The following is a 19640-nucleotide window of genomic DNA, read 5'->3' on the forward strand; positions in this document are numbered from 1 at the left end:
AGAGCAGCCAGCCCAGCAGAGAGGAGACAGGCATAGAAAAAAACAGCACGAAAGACTCCAAAATAAAAGCGGAGGATTTTTGGAGTTCTGGTGAACATAGAAAGGGGAAGGGCAGAGCTCAGGCCCTGAGGCTCATATGCAAATCCCGAAGAAAAGCTGATCTCTCTGCCCTGTGGACCTTTCCTTAATGGCCCTAACTGCTTTGTCTCTTAGCATTTCAATAACCCATTAGATCTGTGAGGAGGGCCCTTTTTTTTTTTTTTTGTAATCCTTTTTTCTTTTTCTAAAACAATTACTCTAAGAAGCCCAATACAGAAAGCCTCAAAGACTTGCAATTTGGGCAGGTCAAGACAAGAGCAGAAATGAGAGCTCTGAGACAAAAGGCAATAACCCAGTGGCTGATAAAATTCACTAAACACCACAACTTCCCAAGAAAAGGAGGGCATCCTCTCACAGCCATCATCCTGGTGGACAGGAAACACTCCTGCCTGTCACCGGTCCCATAGCCCAGAGCTGCCCCAGACAGCCCAGTGTGATGGAAGTGCTTCAGATAACATGTATACACCACAAAATTGGGTGTGGACATTAGCCTTCCCTGCACCCTCAGCTGGTTGTCCTACACTTGGGAAGGTGGAGCAATGGGAATTAACAAGCCCCATTCAGACATCATTTCAGCAGACTGGGAGCCTCTCTACACAGACCGGCAGGCCAGAACCACCCTGGGGGGACAGCACTCACCTGTGACATAGCAGAGTCATCCCTCAACAGAGGACCAGGGGGTGCAAGGCCTGGAAGAGGGACCCACTCACAAGTCTCAGGGGCCACACGCCAATACCAAGGACTTGTGGGTCAGTGGCAGAGACAAACTGTGGCAGGACTGAACTGAAGGATTAGACTATTGCAGCAGCTTTAAAACTCTAGGATCACCAGGAGGATTTGATTGTTAGGGCCACCCCGCCTCCCTGACTGCCCAGAAACACGCCCCACATACAGGGCAGGCAACACCAACTACACACGCAAGCTTGGTACACCAATTGGACCCCACAAGACTCACTCCCCCACTCACCAAAAAGGCTAAGCAGGGGAGAACTGGCTTGTGGAGACAGGTGGCTCGTGGACGCCACCTGCTGGTTAGTTAGAGAAAGTGTACTCCACGAAGCTGTAGATCTGATAAATTAGAGATAAGGACTTCAATTGGTCTACAAATCCTAAAAGAACCCTATCAAGTTCAGCAAATGCCACGAGGCCAAAAACAACAGAAAATTATAAAGCATATGAAAAAACCAGACGATGTGGATAACCCAAGCCCAAGCACCCAAATCAAAAGACCAGAAGAGACACAGCACCTAGAGCAGCTACTCAAAGAACTAAAGATGAACAATGAGACAATAGTACGGGAGATAAAGGAAATCAAGAAGACCCTAGAAGAGCATAAAGAAGACATTGTAAGACTAAATAAAAAAATGGATGATCGTATGGAAATTAAAGAAACTGTTGACCAAATTAAAAACATTCTGGACACTCATAGTACAAGACTAGAGGAAGTTGAACAACGAATCAGTGACCTGGAAGATGACAGAATGGAAAATGAAAGCATAAAAGAAAGAATGGGGAAAAAAATTGAAAAAATCGAAATGGACTTCAGGGATATGATAGATAATATGAAACTGTCTGAAATATAAGACTCATTGGTGTCCCAGAAGGGGAAGAAAAGGGTAAAGGTCTAGGAAGAGTATTCAAAGAAATTGTTGGGGAAAACTTCCCAAATCTTCTAAACAACAAAATACACAAATCATAAATGCTCAGCGAAACTCCAAATAGAATAAATCCAAATAAACCCACTCCGAGACATATACTGATCACACTATCAACACAGAAGAGAAGGAGCAAGTTCTGAAAGCAGCAAGAGAAAAGCAATTCACCACACACAAAGGAAACAGCATAAGACTAAGTAGTGACTACTCAGCAGCCACCATGGAGGTGAGAAGGCAGTGGCACGATATATTTAAAATTCTGAGTGAGAAAAATTTCCAGCCAAGAATACTTTATCCAGCAAAGCTCTCCTTCAAATTTGAGGGAGAGCTTAAATTTTTCACAGACAAACAAATGCTGAGAGAATTTGCTAACAAGAGACCTGCCCTACTGGAGATACTAAAGGGAGCCCTACAGACAGAGAAACAAAGAAAGGACAGAGAGACTTGGAGAAAGGTTCAGTACTACAGAGATTCGGTATGGGTTCAATAAAGGATATTAATAGACAGAGGGGAAAAATATGACAAACATAAACCAAAGGATGAGATGGCTGATTCAAGAAATGCCTTCACGGTTATAACGTTGAATGTAAATGGATTAAACTCCCCAATTAAAAGATATAGATTCGCAGAATGGATCAAAAAAATGAACCATCAATATGTTGCATACAAGAGACTCATCTTAGACCCAGGGACACAAAGAAACTGAAAGTGAAAGGATGGAAAAAAATATTTCATGCAAGCTACAGCCAAAAGAAAGCAGGTGTAGCAATATTAATCTCAGATAAAATAGACTTCAAATGCAGGGATGTTTTGAGAGACAAAGAAGGCCACTACATACTAAGAAAAGGGGCAATTCAACAAGAAGAAATAACAATCGTAAATGTCTATGCACCCAATCAAGGTGCCACAAAATACATGAGAGAAACACTGGCAAAACTAAAGGAAGCAATTGATGTTTCCACAATAATTGTGGGAGACTTCAACACATCACTCTCTCCTATAGATACATCAACCAGACAGAAGACCAATAAGGAAATTGAAAACCTAAACAATCTGATAAATGAATTAGATTTAACAGACATATACAGGACATTACATCCCAAATCACCAGGATACACGTACTTTTCTAGTGCTCACGGAACTTTCTCCAGAATAGATCATATGCTGGGACATAAACCAAGCCTCAATAAATTTAAAAAGATTGAAATTATTCAAAGCACATTCTCTGACCACAATGGAATACAATTAGAAGTCAATAACCATCAGAGACTTTGAAAATTCACAAATACCTGGAGGTTAAACAACACACTGCTAAACAATCAGTGGGTTAAAGAAGAAATAGCAAGAGAAATTGCTAAATATATAGAGACGAATGAAAATGAGAACACAGCATACCAAAACCTATGGGATGCAGCAAAAGCAGTGCTAAGGGGGAAATTTATAGCACTAAACGCATATATTAAAAAGGAAGAAAGAGCCAAAATCAAAGAACTAATGGATCAACTGAAGACGCTAGAAAATGAACAGCAAACCAATCCTAAACCAAGTACAAGAAAAGAAATAACAAGGATTAAAGCAGAAATAAATGACATAGAGAACAAAAAAACAATAGAGAGGGTAACTATCACCAAAAGTTGGTTCTTTGAGAAGATCAACAAGATTGACAAGCCCCTAGCTAGACTGACAAAATCAAAAAGAGAGAAGACCCATATAAACAAAATAATGAATGAAAAAGGTGACATAACTGCAGATCCTGAAGAAATTAAAAAAATTATAAGAGGACATTATGAACAACTGTATGGCAACAAACTGGATAATGTAGAAGAAATGGACAATTTCCTGGAAACATATGAACAACCTAGACTGACCAGAGAAGAAATAGAAGACCTCAACCAACCCATCACAAGCAAAGAGATCCAATCAGTCATCAAAAATCTTCCCACAAATAAATGCCCAGGGCCAGATGGCTTCACAGGGGAATTCTACCAAACTTTCCAGAAAGAACTGACACCAATCTTACTTAAACTCTTTCAAAACATTGAAGAAAATGGAACACTACCTAACTCATTTTATGAAGCTAACATCAATCTAATACCAAAACCAGGCAAAGATGCTACAAAAAAGGAAAACTACCGGCCAATCTCCCTAATGAATATAGATGCAAAAATCCTCAACAAAATACTTGCAAATCGAATCCAAAGACACATTAAAAAAATCATACACCATGACCAAGTGGGGTTCATTCCAGGCATGCAAGGATGGTTCAACATAAGAAAATCAATCAATGTATTACAACACATTAACAAGTCAAAAGGGAAAAATCAATTGATCATCTCAATAGATGCTGAAAAAGCATTTGACAAAATCCAACATCCCTTTTTGATAAAAACACTTCAAAAGGTAGGAATTGAAGGAAACTTCCTCAACATGATAAAGAGCATATATGAAAAACCCACAGCCAGCATAGTACTCAATGGTGAGAGACTGAAAGCCTTCCCTCTAAGATCAGGAACAAGACAAGGATGCCCGCTGTCACCACTGTTATTCAACATTGTGCTGGAAGTGCTAGCCAGGGCAATCCGGCAAGACAAAAAAATAAAAGGCATCCAAATTGGAAAAGAAGAAGTAAAACTGTCATTGTTTGCAGATGATATGATCTTATATCTAGAAAACCCTGAGAAATCGACGATACAGCTACTAGAGCTAATAAACAAATTTAGCAAAGTAGCGGGATACAAGATTAATGCACATAAGTCAGTAATGTTTCTATATGCTAGAAATGAACAAACTGAAGAGACACTCAAGAAAAAGATACCGTTTTCAATAGCAACTAAAAAAATCAAGTACCTAGGAATAAACTTAACCAAAGATGTAAAAGACCTATACAAAGAAAACTACATAACTCTACTAAAAGAAATAGAAGGGGACCTTAAAAGATGGAAAAATGTTCCATGTTCATGGATAGGAAGGCTAAATGTCATTAAGATGTCAATTCTACCCAAACTCATCTACAGATTCAATGCAATCCCAATCAAAATTCCAACAACCTACTTTGCAGACTTGGAAAAGCTAGTTATCAAATTTATTTGGAAAGGGAAGATGCCTCGAATTGCTAAAGACACTCTAAAAAAGAAAAACGAAGTGGGAGGACTTACACTCCTTGACTTTCAAGCTTATTATAAAGCCACAGTTGCCAAAACAGCATGGTACTGGCACAAAGATAGACATATAGATCAATGGAATCGAATTGAGAATTCGGAGATAGACCCTCAGATCTATGGCCGACTGATCTTTGATAAGGCCTCCAAAGTCACTGAAGTGAGTCATAATGATCTTTTCAACAAATGGGGCTGGGAGAGTTGGATATCCATATCCAAAAGAATGAAAGAGGACCCCTACCTCACCCCCTACACAAAAATTAACTCAAAATGGACCAAAGATCTCAATATAAAAGAAAGTACCATAAAACTCCTAGAAGATAATGTAGGAAAACATCTTCAAGACCTTGTATTAGGCGGCCACTTCCTAGACTTTACACCCAAAGCACAAGCAACAAAAGAGAAAATAGATAAATGGGAACTCCTCAAGCTTAGAAGTTTCTGCACCTCAAAGGAATTTCTCAAAAAGGTAAAGAGGCAGCCAACTCAATGGGAAAAAATTTTTGGAAACCATGTATCTGACAAAAGACTGATATCTTGCATATACAAAGAAATCCTACAACTCAATGACAATAGTACAGTCGGCCCAATTATAAAATGGGCAAAAGATATGAAAAGACAGTTCTCTGAAGAGGAAATACAAATGGCCAAGAAACACATGAAAAAATGTTCAGCTTCACTAGCTATTAGAGAGATGAAAATGAAGACCACAATGAGATACCATCTAACACCGGTTAGAATGGCTGCCATTAAACAAACAGGAAACTACAAATGCTGGAGGGGATGTGGAGAAATTGGAACTCTTATTCATTGTTGGTGGGACTGTATAATGGTTCAGCCACTCTGGAAGTCAGTCTGGCAGTTCCTTAGAAAAGTAGATATAGAGTTACCATTCGATCCAGCGATTGCACTTCTCGGTATATACCCGGAAGGTCGGAAAGCAGTGACACGAACAGATATCTGCACACCAATGTTCATAGCAGCATTATTCACAATTGCCAAGAGATGGAAACAACCCAAATGTCCTTCAACAGATGAGTGGATAAATAAAATGTGGTATATACACACGATGGAATACTACGCGGCAGTAAGAAGGAACGATCTCGTGAAACATATGACAACATGGATGAACCTTGAAGACATAATGCTGAGCGAAATAAGCCAGGCACAAAAAGAGAAATATTATATGCTACCACTAATGTGAACTTTGAAAAATGTAAAACAAATGGTTTATAATGTAGAATGTAGGGGAACTAGCAGTAGAGAGCAATTAAGGAAGGGGGAACAATAATCCAAGAAGAACAGATAAGCTATTTAACGTTCTGGGGATGCCCAGGAATGACTATGGTCTGTTAATTTCTGATGGATATAGTAGGAACAAGTTCACAGAAATGTTGCTATATTATGTAACTTTCTTGGGGTAAAGTAGGAACATGTTGGAAGTTAAGCAGTTATCTTAGGTTAGTTGTCTTTTTCTTACTCCCTTGTTATGGTCTCTTTGAAATGTTCTTTTATTGTTATTGTATATTTGTTTTCTTTTTAACTTTTTTTTCATACAGTTGATTTAAAAAAGAAGGGAAAGTTAAAAAAAAAAAAAAAAGGAAAAAAAAAACGATGCAGTGCCCCCTTGAGGAGCCTATGGAGAATGCAGGGGTATTCGCCTACCCCACCTCCATGGCTGCTAACATGACCACAGACATAGGGGACTGGTGGTTTGATGGGTTGAGCCCTCTACCACAGGTTTTACCCTTGGGAAGACGGTTGCTGCAAAGGAGAGGCTAGGCCTCCCTATGGTTGTGCCTAAGAGCCTCCTCCCGAATGCCTCTTTGTTGCTCAGATGTGGCCCTGTCTCTCTAGCTAAGCCAACTTGAAAGGTGAAATCACTGCCCTCCCCCCTACGTGGGATCAGACACCCAGGGGAGTGAATCTCCCTGGCAACGTGGAACATGACTCCCGGGGAGGAATGTAGACCTGGCATCGTGGGACGGAGAACATCTTCTTGAGCAAAAGGGGGATGTGAAAGGAAATGAAACAAGCTTCAGTGGCAGAGAGAATCCAAAAGGAGCCGAGAGGTCACTCTGGTGGGCACTCTTACACACACTTTAGACAACCCTTTTTAGGTTCTAAAGAATTGGGGTAGCTGGTGGTGGATACCTGAAACTATCAAACTACAACCCAGAACCCATGAATCTCGAAGACAGTTGTAGAAAAATGTAGCTTATGAGGGGTGACAAGGGGATTGGGAAAGCCATAAGGACCACACGCCACTTTGTCTAGTTTATGGATGGATGAGTAGAAAAATAGGGGAAGGAAACAAACAGACAAAGGTACCCAGTGTTCTTTTTTACTTCAATTGCTCTTTTTCACTCTAATTATTATTCTTGTTATTCTTGTGTGTGTGCTAATGAAGGTGTCAGGGATTGATTTGGGTGATGAATGTACAACTATGTAATGGTACTGTGAACAATCGAATGTACGATTTGTTTTGTATGACTGCGTGGTATGTGAATATATCTCAATAAAATGAAGATTAAAAAAAAAAATAAAAAAATAAAAGACATAATGCTGAGCAAAATAAGCCAGGCACAAAAAGAGAGATATTGTATGTTACCACTAATGTGAATTCTGTGAAAAATGTACAATGTTTTATACTGTAGAATGTAGGGGACCTAGAGATACCAATTAGTGGAGGGGGAATGATAATCTAATAAGAACAGATAAACTATGGAGGGTAATCTCAATGTTATGGGAATGCTCAGGAATGATTATGGTTTGTAAACTTTCTTCGATATAGTAAGATCATGTTGGAAGCAATAGAGTTATTTTAGGTTTTTTTTTTCTCTTATTCCTTTGTTTTCTTAGGGGTTGTTAATTTTCTTGGGGTATGGTAGGAACATGTTGGAAGCAATCTAGTTATTTTAGATTATTTGTTTTTCTTACTCCTCTGTTTGGACATGGTTTATTAATTTTCTTGGGGTATGGTAGGAACATATTGGAAGCAAAGTAGTTATTTTAGGTTATTTGTTTTCCTTAATCCATTGCTTTGTTTGAAATGTTGTGGGGTTTTTTTTTGGTTGTTGTTTGCCTGTTTGTTTTTAATTTTTTGATAAACAAAGTTAAAAAATTGAAAAAAAATCAGTAGAAAAAAGGGAGTAAAAACTAAATGACAAATAGGGTGGGATGGGGGGATGGTTTGGGTATTCTCTTTTCACTTTTATTTTTTATTCTTATTCTGATTCTTTCTGATGTAAGGAAAATGTTCAGAAATAGATTGTGGTGATGAACGCATAACTATATGATCATACTGTGAACAGTTGATTGTATATCATGGATGACTGACTGTATGGTTTGTGAATATATTTCAATAAAACTGAATTTAAAAAAAAATAATAATACAGACAGCCCAATTATAAAGTGGGCAAAAGATATGAAAAGACAGTTCTCTGAAGAGGAAATACAAATGGCCAAGAAACACATGAAAAAATGTTCAGCTTCACTAGCTATTAGAGAGATGCAAATTAAGACCACAATGAGATACCATCTCACACCGATTAGAATGGCTGCCATTAAACAAACAGGAAACTACAAATGCTGGAGGGAATGTGGAGAAATTGGAACTCTTATTCATTGTTGGTGGGACTGTATAATGGTTCAGCCACTCTGGAAGTCAGTCTGGCAGTTCCTTAGAAAACTAGATATAGAGATACCCTTCAATCCAGCGATTGCACTTCTCGGTATATACCCGGAAGATCGGAGAGCAGTGACACGCACATCTGCACGCCAATGTTCATAGCAGCATTATTCACAATTGCCAAGAGATGGAAACAACCCAAATGTCCTTCAACAGATGAGTGGATAAATAAAATGTGGTATATACACACGATGGAATACTACACGGCAGTAAGAAGGAACGATGTTGTGAAACATATGACAACATGGATGAATCTTGAAGACATAATGCTGAGCGAAATAAGCCAGGCACAAAAAGAGAAATATTATATGCTACCACTAATGTGAACTTTGAAAAATGTAAAACGAATGGTTTATAATGTAGAATGTAGGGGAACTAGCAATAGAGAGCAATTAAGGAAGGGGGAACAATAATCCAAGAAGAACAGATAAGCTGTCATGGGTAAATTTAATGTTCTGGGAATGCCCAGGAATGACTATGGTCTGTTAATTTCTGATGGGTATAGTAGGACCAAGTTCACAGAAATGTTGCTATATTAGGTAACTTTCTTGGAGTAGAGTAAGAAAATGTTGGAAGTAAAGTAGTTATCTTAGGTTAGTTGTCTTTTTCTTACTCCCTTGTTATGGTCTCTTTGAAATGTTCTTTTATTGTATGTTTTTTTTATTTTTTTTATTTTTTTTTTATTTTTCATACAGTTGATTTAGAAAAAAAAAGTTAAAAAAAAAGAAAAAAAACAAGGAAAAAAATATGCAGAGCCTCCTTGAGGACCTGGTGGAGAATGCAGGGGTATTGGCCTGCCCTACCTCGATGGTTGCTAACATGCCCACAGACATAGGGGATTGGTGGTTTGATGGATTGAGCCCTCTACCACGGAATTTGCCCTTGGGAAGACGGTTGCTGCAAAGGAGAGGCTAGGCCTCCCTATAATTGTGCCTAAGAGCCTCCTTCCGAATGCCTCTTTGTTGCTCAGATGTGGCCCTCTCTCTCTAGCTAAGCCAACTTGAAAGGTGAAATCACTGCCCTCCCCCCTACGTGGGATCAGACACCCAGGGGTGTGAATCTCCCTGGCAACGTGGAACATGACTCCCAGGGAGGAATGTAGACCTGGCATCGTGGGACGGAGAACATCTTCTTGAGCAAAAGGGGGATGTGAAAGGAAATGAAACAAGCTTCAGTGGCAGAGAGAATCCAAAAGGAGCCGAGAGGTCACTCTGGTGGGCACTCTTACGCACACTTTAGACAACCCTTTTTAGGTTCTAAAGAATTGGGGTAGCTGGTGGTGGATACCTGAAACTATCAAACTACAACCCAGAACCCATGAATCTCGAAGACAGTTGTAGAAAAATGTAGCTTATGAGGGGTGACAAGGGGATTGGGAAAGCCATAAGGACCACACTCCACTTTGTCTAGTTTATGGATGGATGAGTAGAAAAATAGGGGAAGGAAACAAACAGACAAAGGTACCCAGTGTTCTTTTTTACTTCAATTGCTCTTTTTCACTCTAATTATTATTCTTGTTATTCTTGTGTGTGTGCTAATGAAGGTGTCAGGGATTGATATGGGTGATGAATGTACAACTATGTAATGGTACTGTAAACAATCAAAAGTACGATTTGTTTTGTATGACTGCGTGGTATGTGAATGTATCTCAATAAAATGAAGATAAAAAAATGGATGTAAAAAAAAATGAAAAGTAAATCATAATGTAGACTATTAAATATTTTGAATTGAATGAAAACAATGATAAAAATTTGTGGCATACAGCTAAAGCAGTACTTAGAAGAAGACATTTTTTTTTTTCTGGATGGGAAATCACTTGTTTTTTTTTAGTTAAATTCAGTGTTATTGAAATACATTAACACACCATACAATCATCCATGGGTATACAATCAACTGTCCACAGTATGATAACATAGTTATGCATTCATCACCACAATCTATCTCTGAACATTTTTCTTACATCAGAAAGAACCAGAACAAGAATAAAAAATAAAAGTGAAAAAGAACACCCAAATCATCCCCCCATCCCACCCCATTTGTCCTTTAGTTTTTATCCCCATTTTTCTACTCGTCCATACACTAGATAAAGGGGGTGTGATCCACAAGGTCTTCACAATCACACTGTCACCCCTTATAATCTACACTATTATAAAATTGGAGAAGACATATTTTTAAATGCATTTATTAGATAAGTATAAAGTCCAAAAATTAATGAGCCAAATCTTCATCTCAATAAAGGAAAAAAGATAGAGTGAGGAAATAATAGTTAAAAAAATATAATAAAATTTCAATAGAGTGTATCCATGAAGCTAAATGCTAGTTCTTTGTAAAAACTAATATAATTAAAATCTAGCTGGGGAGATTAATAAAAAAGGAGAGAAGGCATAAATAACCAATACCAGGAAAAAAGAGTATCGCAATTGATCTTTAAGACATTAATGTAATAATAAATCGAACAATTTTATACTAATAATTTTTAAAATTTGTATAAAAGCAAAATTCTGAGACAATATAATTTTCTAAAATTGTCATTAGAAGAAAGATAAAACTTGAAGAATCATGTTAGTTTTAAAGAAATTACATTTGTAGTCAAAATTTTTCTCTCAAAGAAAACTTCAAGCCTAGGTATCTTCACTAATGATTTGTATTAAATATTCAAGTAAGAAATAATTCCAATCTTTAAAAAACTCTTCCAGGGAATTAAGAAAAAGAAGGTAAACTCTTCATTCCATGTTATGAGGCTAGCACAACCTTAATAACAAAACCCAATAAGGATAGTATTAAGAAAGGAAAATTACCGGCCAATCTTATTTATGAATGTGAATGCAAAAGTCCTAGACAAAATATTAGCAAATCAAATCCAGAAATAGATAAACCCCAAATTGGGTTTATTCCAGAATACAAGGTTGACTTAACATTAGAAAATCAATATAATCCCCACATTAACAGATTAAAGGAAAAAAATTACACGATCCTCTCCATATATGTAATAAAATAATTTTCCAAATTTGATTTCCATTCATGATAAAAGTTCTTAGCAAACTAGGTAAAAACTTCTTCAAACTCATAAAGGTTATTTATAAAAACTTATGGCAACACAACTATAATGAAATATTGAAAGTTTTACCTTTGAAAATGAACAGATCAAGGATTCCCATTATCCTACTCTCATAATTTCTATTCAACATTGTATTTGAAGTCCAAGTCAACACAGTAAGGAAGAAAAAAGAAATACAAAGCATAAGAATTGAAAGGGAAGAAATAAAACATTTACTATTTGCAGATGATATGATTACTTAGGGAGAAAATCCAAGAGAATCTACAAATTAGTTATTTGAATCAATATAAGAGGTTATCAAAATAGTGTGCATGAACCAGTAAGGAAAAGAAAACGAAGTTGGAGAGGCAAGGTATGTGCAAGTGTATTTGGAAGATGCAGGGTAGTAGGATAGGGATTTCCAGAAGAGGCAGAAATTTGGAATAAGCACTGAAGGAAACTAAAAGGGAGGTGTCTAAAGATTTCTAGAAAGGTAGCCCAGCAGCAAAAAGCTTCCAGCTGAAATTAAAGAGCATGAATTTGGAGTAGCACTAATCTGCAAGTTTACATGGTTTTCTTTAGCAAGGCTCAGCAAAAGAAGTGGAAATTTGAATGACTGGTTTGATCAAATGTCCAGAGTTTTATAGAGCAGCAGCTGTGACAGTGAAAAAGTAAAGTTAGAAGAGAGTCAACATACTGGGAAAAAATGGAGAAATCCAGGGATTAGTATTTTTGACGAATATAAGAGGTATATTTCTTGGGAATATGACTAAGAGAACTGGAAGGTGATTTAAAGAGAAGGTAAAGTATTGCTGTTTAACGTTCCTATTGTAGCGAAGGGATGAGACCAGGAAGGAGTAATGTAAGCCAGTGCCAAAACTGGGGAAGGTACCAGGAAGTTGGTATATCACAGAGATACTGAGGGATGTATAGCTAGGTGACATGAGCTTTAAAAGATATTTAAAAGATGTCAATAATCTGAAATTAGCAACCTCTTCTCTGTGGATAATAAGCTGCCCCTTCAACGTCTTTCAAGAAAAGATAACACCTATAATTCACCCCAGCACACGTACTTTGCATCCTGAGGTTAATGAAAATTATTTTAGCACTGGGTTTTTTCCTAAGATTTAAAAAGTAGTATTAGATCTAGCTCCAGGAATTCTCATCCATAAGCCCATATATGTCTAAATTTCTCTAAAGGATCTAAAAATATCAATGATGCTCACCATCAATCAGTAGGTTTTGTGACAAATCTTTAACTTTCTTATCTGGGAGCTTGATTTCCATGTTTTCCAGAATATTGCCCAAGTTACTAACATCAACCTTCCCACCTAAGGCAAGAATGAGAAACACAAGGAAATTTAATGACCTCCCTGAATGAGAAAATTTTAATCCCCATGTACCATGATTTTCAGCAAAAATATCAATGACCCAACATGTTCCAGTGTACAAAAGAGGACAAAATAGAATTGTACTCTCTTCAAGTTTGTTCTTGAAGACAGTCTTACAAAGCACAAATACATTCTCCAGTGAATTACAATGGTGGAGACAACCAATTGAAAATTTGTCCTGTAGGTGGGTCTAAATGCTTAGTTTAGTTCTTTCAATTACTGAACGACTATGAATTCTTTACTTCACGTTTTATATGTAGACCCAGGTTAAAATCTGCTTTTCAACTAAATTTGGCAAAAGTCAAAGTTAATAAGCAGCAAAATGAAAGACTATTTGGAAAACACAGCAAAATAAATATAGAATCAATTCATATGAGAGGTGGTAAGATTCACAAAAGAATAATGAAATAACAATACAAATGTGAGGCAGGAGAATCTTATTTATCTGCCTTCTCATCATGGTTTTTACTCACCTCTGAAAGACTTCACACCATCTAGCAATCTACTATGATATACATTTCCATCATCTGCAAAAAAAGGCAAAAGTCACATGTAGAAATTTAGAGACATTGTAGAAAGGTATCATTTCACAAAGATACTTTTAAATTATTTGCCTTGGAAATAACTTTCATTTTGCCCTCCAGTGAGAATGAAACCATGCAGTGGAGTGCTGTATCTAATTGAATGCAAAGGTGATAATTAGTGGCAAATAACAATAATGGAATGTGAACATAGTTCATTTTTCTCCTCTGACTTTCCCTACTTTCCTCTGCTTTCCTATTTTCCCTACTCTCACATTTTTTCTTACATATCTCAGATTAACTTTCAGTTTTGAGGGTAGAACCAAATATAATAATAGAAACTTTTATATCCAATGGCAGGATTCAAGAAAATAGAGTTGCTGACTCCCAAAGAAAGAACTAAATTTTATTTCCCAAAGGAAGAACAAGGCCATGTGAAAATTTCTTAGTTGTTCTCTGTTTTTGATTTTTAAATTAGGCTATCTAAAAGATACAATTTCTTTTAAAAATTTGTCTTGAATACACAGGGCAAAACTTCCTCAAAAGCTCTAGTAGTATTTGAAATTCTTACCATCAGTGTGCAGATTTTTTGCCAGTTCCAAGCATTCTTTAGATGTGAATTTTATCCCAGTGTTGTCCAGAACATTTTTCAGATCTTTGACGTCAATTTTTTCTCCTTTGAAAAACAGAAATGGCAAGTATAGTTGACAGTATTAAGAACTAAGTATTCAAAAATATGAAAGAAAATTGTTCATGTTCATACATTACTATCCCCAACTGCTAGATGTAAATAAATCTTTATTGAAATTCAGCCATGTTCATTTATGTATTGTTAATGGATGCCCTTGCACTACAACAGCAGAGTTGAGTGGTTGCATTAGTGAATGTGTGGACCGCATAGCCTGAAATACTTACTCTCTGGCACTTTACAGAAAAAATTTGCCGACCCCTGATCTAGATCAGCACAATAATAATCGGTAAAGTTATGATAATAGTCAAGTAATCTAATAATTTTTGGGAAAAACAGAGTTTTATTAGGTCAACCTTGACAATATTCTAATTTATTAGTCAGTAACCTAAATCCTGAATTTACTGAGAATTATATTGTCTTATGCCCAGCACTATGAAAGTCCCCCTCCCCCAAGGTCAAGAGAACAAATTCAAATTCTGTGTCCTGCCCTTTGCTCCAGTAGGTAAGTCTTATATAAACGAAATCATACACTACGTGTTATTTTCAGTGGTGTACTGGGAGGGTGGTGGTTGTGGAGTTGTTTACTACAGATGTAGACAATAAGGAATATATTATTTATAGAGAATTTAAAACACTATAATAAAGCCAACAAAAAGTAGGTCCGCCTTTTATTATTACCACATGCTGGCAATTCCAAAAAATGTCATTGATAAATACTCTTCTTGACTATGTTGCCACTCGTATGCCACTTATGTGTCTTGTTGCTTTTTTTTAACAATTGAAGTAAAATTCACAAGATTAACCATTTAAAAAGTTACAATTCAGTGGCATTTAGTACATTCAAAAAGTTATTAAACTACTATCTCTATCTAGTTCCAAAATATTTTCATCAGCCCAAAAAGAAACCCTGTACCCATTAAGCAGTCACTCCCCAATGTCCCTGTCCCCCAGCCCCTGGTAACCGCTAGTCTGCTTGCTGACTCTGTGGATTTATCTATTCTGGATGTTTTATATAAATGGAATCATATAATAATGTGACTTTTTGTATCTCACTTCTTTCACTAAGCATGTTTTCAAGGTTCATCTACATTGTAGAGTATATCAGTACTTCATTTTTTTTATGGCTAACATAATATTATATGAATATACTGTATTTTGTCTATCCATTCATCAGTTGATAGACATTGGCTTGTTTCCACCTCTTGACTGTAGTGAATAGTGCTGCTATGAACATACATATGCAAGTATTTCTTTGAATACCTGTTTTCAATTCCTTTGAATAAATACCCAGGACTGGAATTTCTGGGCTATATGGTAATTCTATGTTTAACTTTTTGAGGAACTGCCAAATGGTTTTCCACAGCAGCCAAACCATTTTTTTTAACATGCCTACCAACAATGTAGGAGGGTTCCAATTTATCCACATCTTCATCAACACATTATTACTTATTATTATTATTATTATTATTATTATTATTATTTGGTATAGCCATCGTAGTGGATGTGAAGTAGTATCTCATTGTGGTTTTGATTTGCATTTTTGTAATGACTAAAGATGTTGAGCATCTTTTCATGTTCTTTTTGGCCATTTATATAGCTTCTTTGGAGAAATGTCTACTCAAATAATTTGCCCATTTTTAAATTGGGTTGTGTGCCAGTTTGAATGTATTATGTCTCCCAAAATGCCATTATCTTTGATGCAAACTTTTGTGGGCAGATGTATGAGTGTTGATTAGATTGTAATTCTTTGATTGTTTCCATGGAGATGTAACCCACCCAACTGTAGGTGATAACTCTGATTGGATAATTGCTATGGAGGTGTGGCCCCACCCATTCAGCATGGGCCTTGATTAGCTTCCTAGAGCACTATATAAGCATTATTGAAGTTTATCCCCTTTACTTAAAGCCAACTGATTGTAGATGCTAATAACATCTATGAAATACATCCAAAGCAACATCTAGGCCAGTGTTTGACCAAACAACTGTAATCATAACCTAGCCAAGTTGACACATAAAATTAACCACTATAGTTACAATTATTCATAGATTTGCTTATAATTGTTTTTATTTCTGTAAGGTCTGTAGTAATGTCTCTACTACATTTCTGATGTTAGTAATTTCAGTCTTCTCTCTTTTTTTTCTTGGTCAGCCTAGCTAAAGGTTTGACAATTTTTTTTATCTTTTCAAAAAACAAACTTGGTTTCATTGATTTTCAGTTCTCTATTTCTCTCCACTCTAATTTCCTTCCTTCTGCTATATTTGTTTAGCTTGCTGTTCATTTTCTAATTCTTTGAGGACTAATGTTAGGTTTTTGGTTTGGGATCTTTCTTTTTTAATTTAAGAGTCCACAACTATAAATTTCTTTCTGAGCAATGCCTTCGAGGCATCCCATAATTGTGGAATGTTATGTTTTTGGTTTTAATTCATCTCTAAGTATTTTCTAATTCCAATTGAAGTTTCTTCTTTGGAACATTTGGTTATTTAAGAGTGTGTTGTTTAATTTCCTTATATTTGTGAAATTTCCAGTTTTCCATCTGTTATTTATTTCCTCTTTTATCTTTTGTGGCATTGTGGCTGGAGAAGATACTTTGTGTTATTTCAATATTTAAAAATTTATTTTGACTTGCTTGTGACCCAACATACGGAGCATTATCCATTTGTACTTGAGAAAAATGCATATTCTGTTTTGTTGAGGGGAGTGTTCTATATATGTTTCTTAGGTGTAATTGGGTTATAGGGTTTATCAAGTCCTCTATTTCCATAAAGATCTCCTGTCTAGATGTCCTATCCATTGCTGAGAGTGTGGTATTGAAGTCTTAATTATTATTGTAGAATTGTCTATTTCTGTCTTCAATTCTATCAGTTTTTGTTTTGTATATGTTGGGGCTTTGTTGTTAGGCGTGTATATGCTTATAATTGTCATTTATTCTTAATGGGTTAAAATTCTGCCAATATATAATGTATTTCTTTGTGTCTTGTGCCTGAAGAGGAATTGTTTTTAGAATCTGATGATGAAACACTTGTCTCTTAACTAGTTTTGGTAGTTAACCCACTTGAAGCTGTCTCTGAACTAGGATTAGAAGACAATAGTGGCAACTCTATTTCCGAGCTTCCTGAGGAGCCCGACAAGGGCACCCGAACCTCTGAAGTGCTTTGAGAAACTGAGACTGAAGAGCCTTCCAAAGCTCTCTTTTTAGGTGAGCTACTTGGTTGTATGGAATCAGTGGACTGGGTCACATGACTGCTCACACTCAATTTCAACAAAGATACAAATGAGGCTGAACAATGCTTATCTGAAGCTTCTGATTCAGAAACTTTTCCAGACACTGCTGTTGTTACCTGAGAGGAAATGCTGCTGCTGCTGCTGCTTTGGCTGGGAACAGGTTGATCCCCATCTCTTGTAGAGCTATTCTGACTCGAAGTTGAGTTCCCACTACTCTCTGATTTGGTGGATGACCCCATACATGCTGAACTCTTTTCCTGCTTAGCTGATGCATGTTCTGTTTTGGCAGAAGTTTTTGTATGATCTTGCTCAACCGCAGAACTATTTTTTCCTTCTATGACTCATTGTTTGGATGGCTCTTTTATCCCTTCTTGGCAACCATCTCCTTCATTTCTGAAGGCTTTTTTTTTTTTCCTCTGGATGTGAAATTCTTGGTTGATAGTTTTTTGTTTTTTGTTTTTTTTTCCTTTTGGCACTTTAAATAATCTATCCACTGTCTTTTGGCCTCAATGGCTTCTGTAGAGATATTCACTCTTACTCTTACTGATGATGATTTGTACATGGCAAATTGCTTCTCTCTTGACATTTTCAGGGTTCACTTTTTGTCTTTGTCTTTCAATAAATTGACTGTGAAGTATCTTTTGAGGATCTCTTTGAGTTTAACTGCTTGGAGTCTGTTGAGTTTCTTGGAGAGTTAGATTCATATCTTTCATCAAATTTGATTTGGCCATTATCTCCTCAAATATTCTTTCTTCCTCTTTTTCTCTCTCTCCTTTCTTTCTGGGACTCCCATTATGGGTATGTTAATATGCGTGATGGTGTTCTACGATCTCTTCTGCTCCTTTAATTTTCTGTCATTCTTTTCTCTTCTTGCTCCTCATATTCAGTAATCTCAATTGATCTATTTTCAAGCTCACTGACTCCTTCTGCCTGCTCAAATCTGCTATTGAACCCTTCTTATATATTTTTTTCATTTCAGTTATGTACTTTTCAGCTTCAGAATTTCTATTTGGTTCCATTTTATAATTTCTATCTCTTTATTGATATTATCTATCTGATGAGACATCATTCTCCTAGTTTTCTTTATTTATTTGTTCATGGTTTCTTTTAGTTCTTTGAGCATATTTAAGACAGTTGATTTAAAAATCTTTGTTTAGTGAGTCCAAAGCCTGGGCTTCCTCATAGACAGCTTCCATTAATTTATTTTTTTTTCCTTTGAATTGGCCACAATTCATACTTTTTTGCTGCAAACTGGATATTTTGAATATTATAATGTGACAACTCTGGAAATAAAAATCCCTCCTCCCTGGGATTTATTGATGCTACTTATTGTAGTCTGTTGATGCTGTTTACTTGTTTAGCACCTTTTCTAAACTATTTTTTAAAGTCTGTAATTTTGGTTGTATGTGGCCACTGAAATCTTTATTCTGTTAGCTTAGTGTCAGCTGGTGTTTTGACAGAGTTACATTAAATGTCTATATCCAACAAAAGAAAAAAAGTAAAAAGGAGGAAAGAACCTCTCCTAGTGTTTGCAGATTAGCAACCCAATAGGAAAATAAGCAAAAACAGAACCAACATTTTACTGAAGAGAAAACACAAATGGCTAAGAGATATATGAAAAGATCCTCATTAGTAATGAGGGAAATGTATATTTAAACCTCAGGGAGATACTATTTTCTGTCCACTAGACTTGGAAACAAAGTTTGACAGTAATAAATATAAGCATAGGTATATGCTTATCATATACCTATGATCATCAGAAGTCCTTATAGTTTGCTAGTGGAGCAGTTGATAATACAACTACTTTGGTAAAAATTGGCACTACTTTAAAAAGTTGAAAGTTCACAAACATTATAATTGAAGAAATTCTATTCTTAAGTATAGCTTAGTCTTCAAGTTTAGTAGTGGAACTTTTGCAAATGTGAACCAGAGGTTGTAGCATTGTACATAACATTAAATCTGGAACAATGTAAATGTACATATACAGGAGACTGGATGAATAAATTATGGTATATTTACACAACACAGTATTATATGGTAGTGCAAATGAATAAAATACAACATCGAGGAACTTTAAAGGACATAATTAACTTTAAAAAAGCAAGTTATAGACTACACATTTATTATGGTAGCATTTTTATAATGTGATCAAAACAAAAAAAAAAGAAAAATTA

The 19640-nt window shown here is 36.2% G+C and overlaps 1 protein-coding gene across 1 annotated transcript in view; it reads right to left on the minus strand.

The window, feature by feature from the left end:
* LOC119514796 overlaps window positions 1–12896 on the minus strand; it is a 42313-nt gene extending 29417 nt beyond the window's left edge. The window contains exons 1-2 of the mRNA XM_037810520.1: window positions 12867–12896; window positions 11731–11780 (exon numbers count right to left, since the gene is read on the minus strand). Coding sequence (XP_037666448.1) covers window positions 11731–11761 — 31 coding nt within the window. The 5' untranslated portion in view covers window positions 11762–11780; window positions 12867–12896. The remainder of the gene's footprint in view (window positions 1–11730; window positions 11781–12866) is intronic.
* Window positions 12897–19640: the final 6744 nt, after the last annotated feature.

The sequence above is a fragment of the Choloepus didactylus genome, chromosome 18, assembly GCF_015220235.1.
Source record: "Choloepus didactylus isolate mChoDid1 chromosome 18, mChoDid1.pri, whole genome shotgun sequence".
NCBI lineage: Eukaryota > Metazoa > Chordata > Mammalia > Pilosa > Megalonychidae > Choloepus > Choloepus didactylus.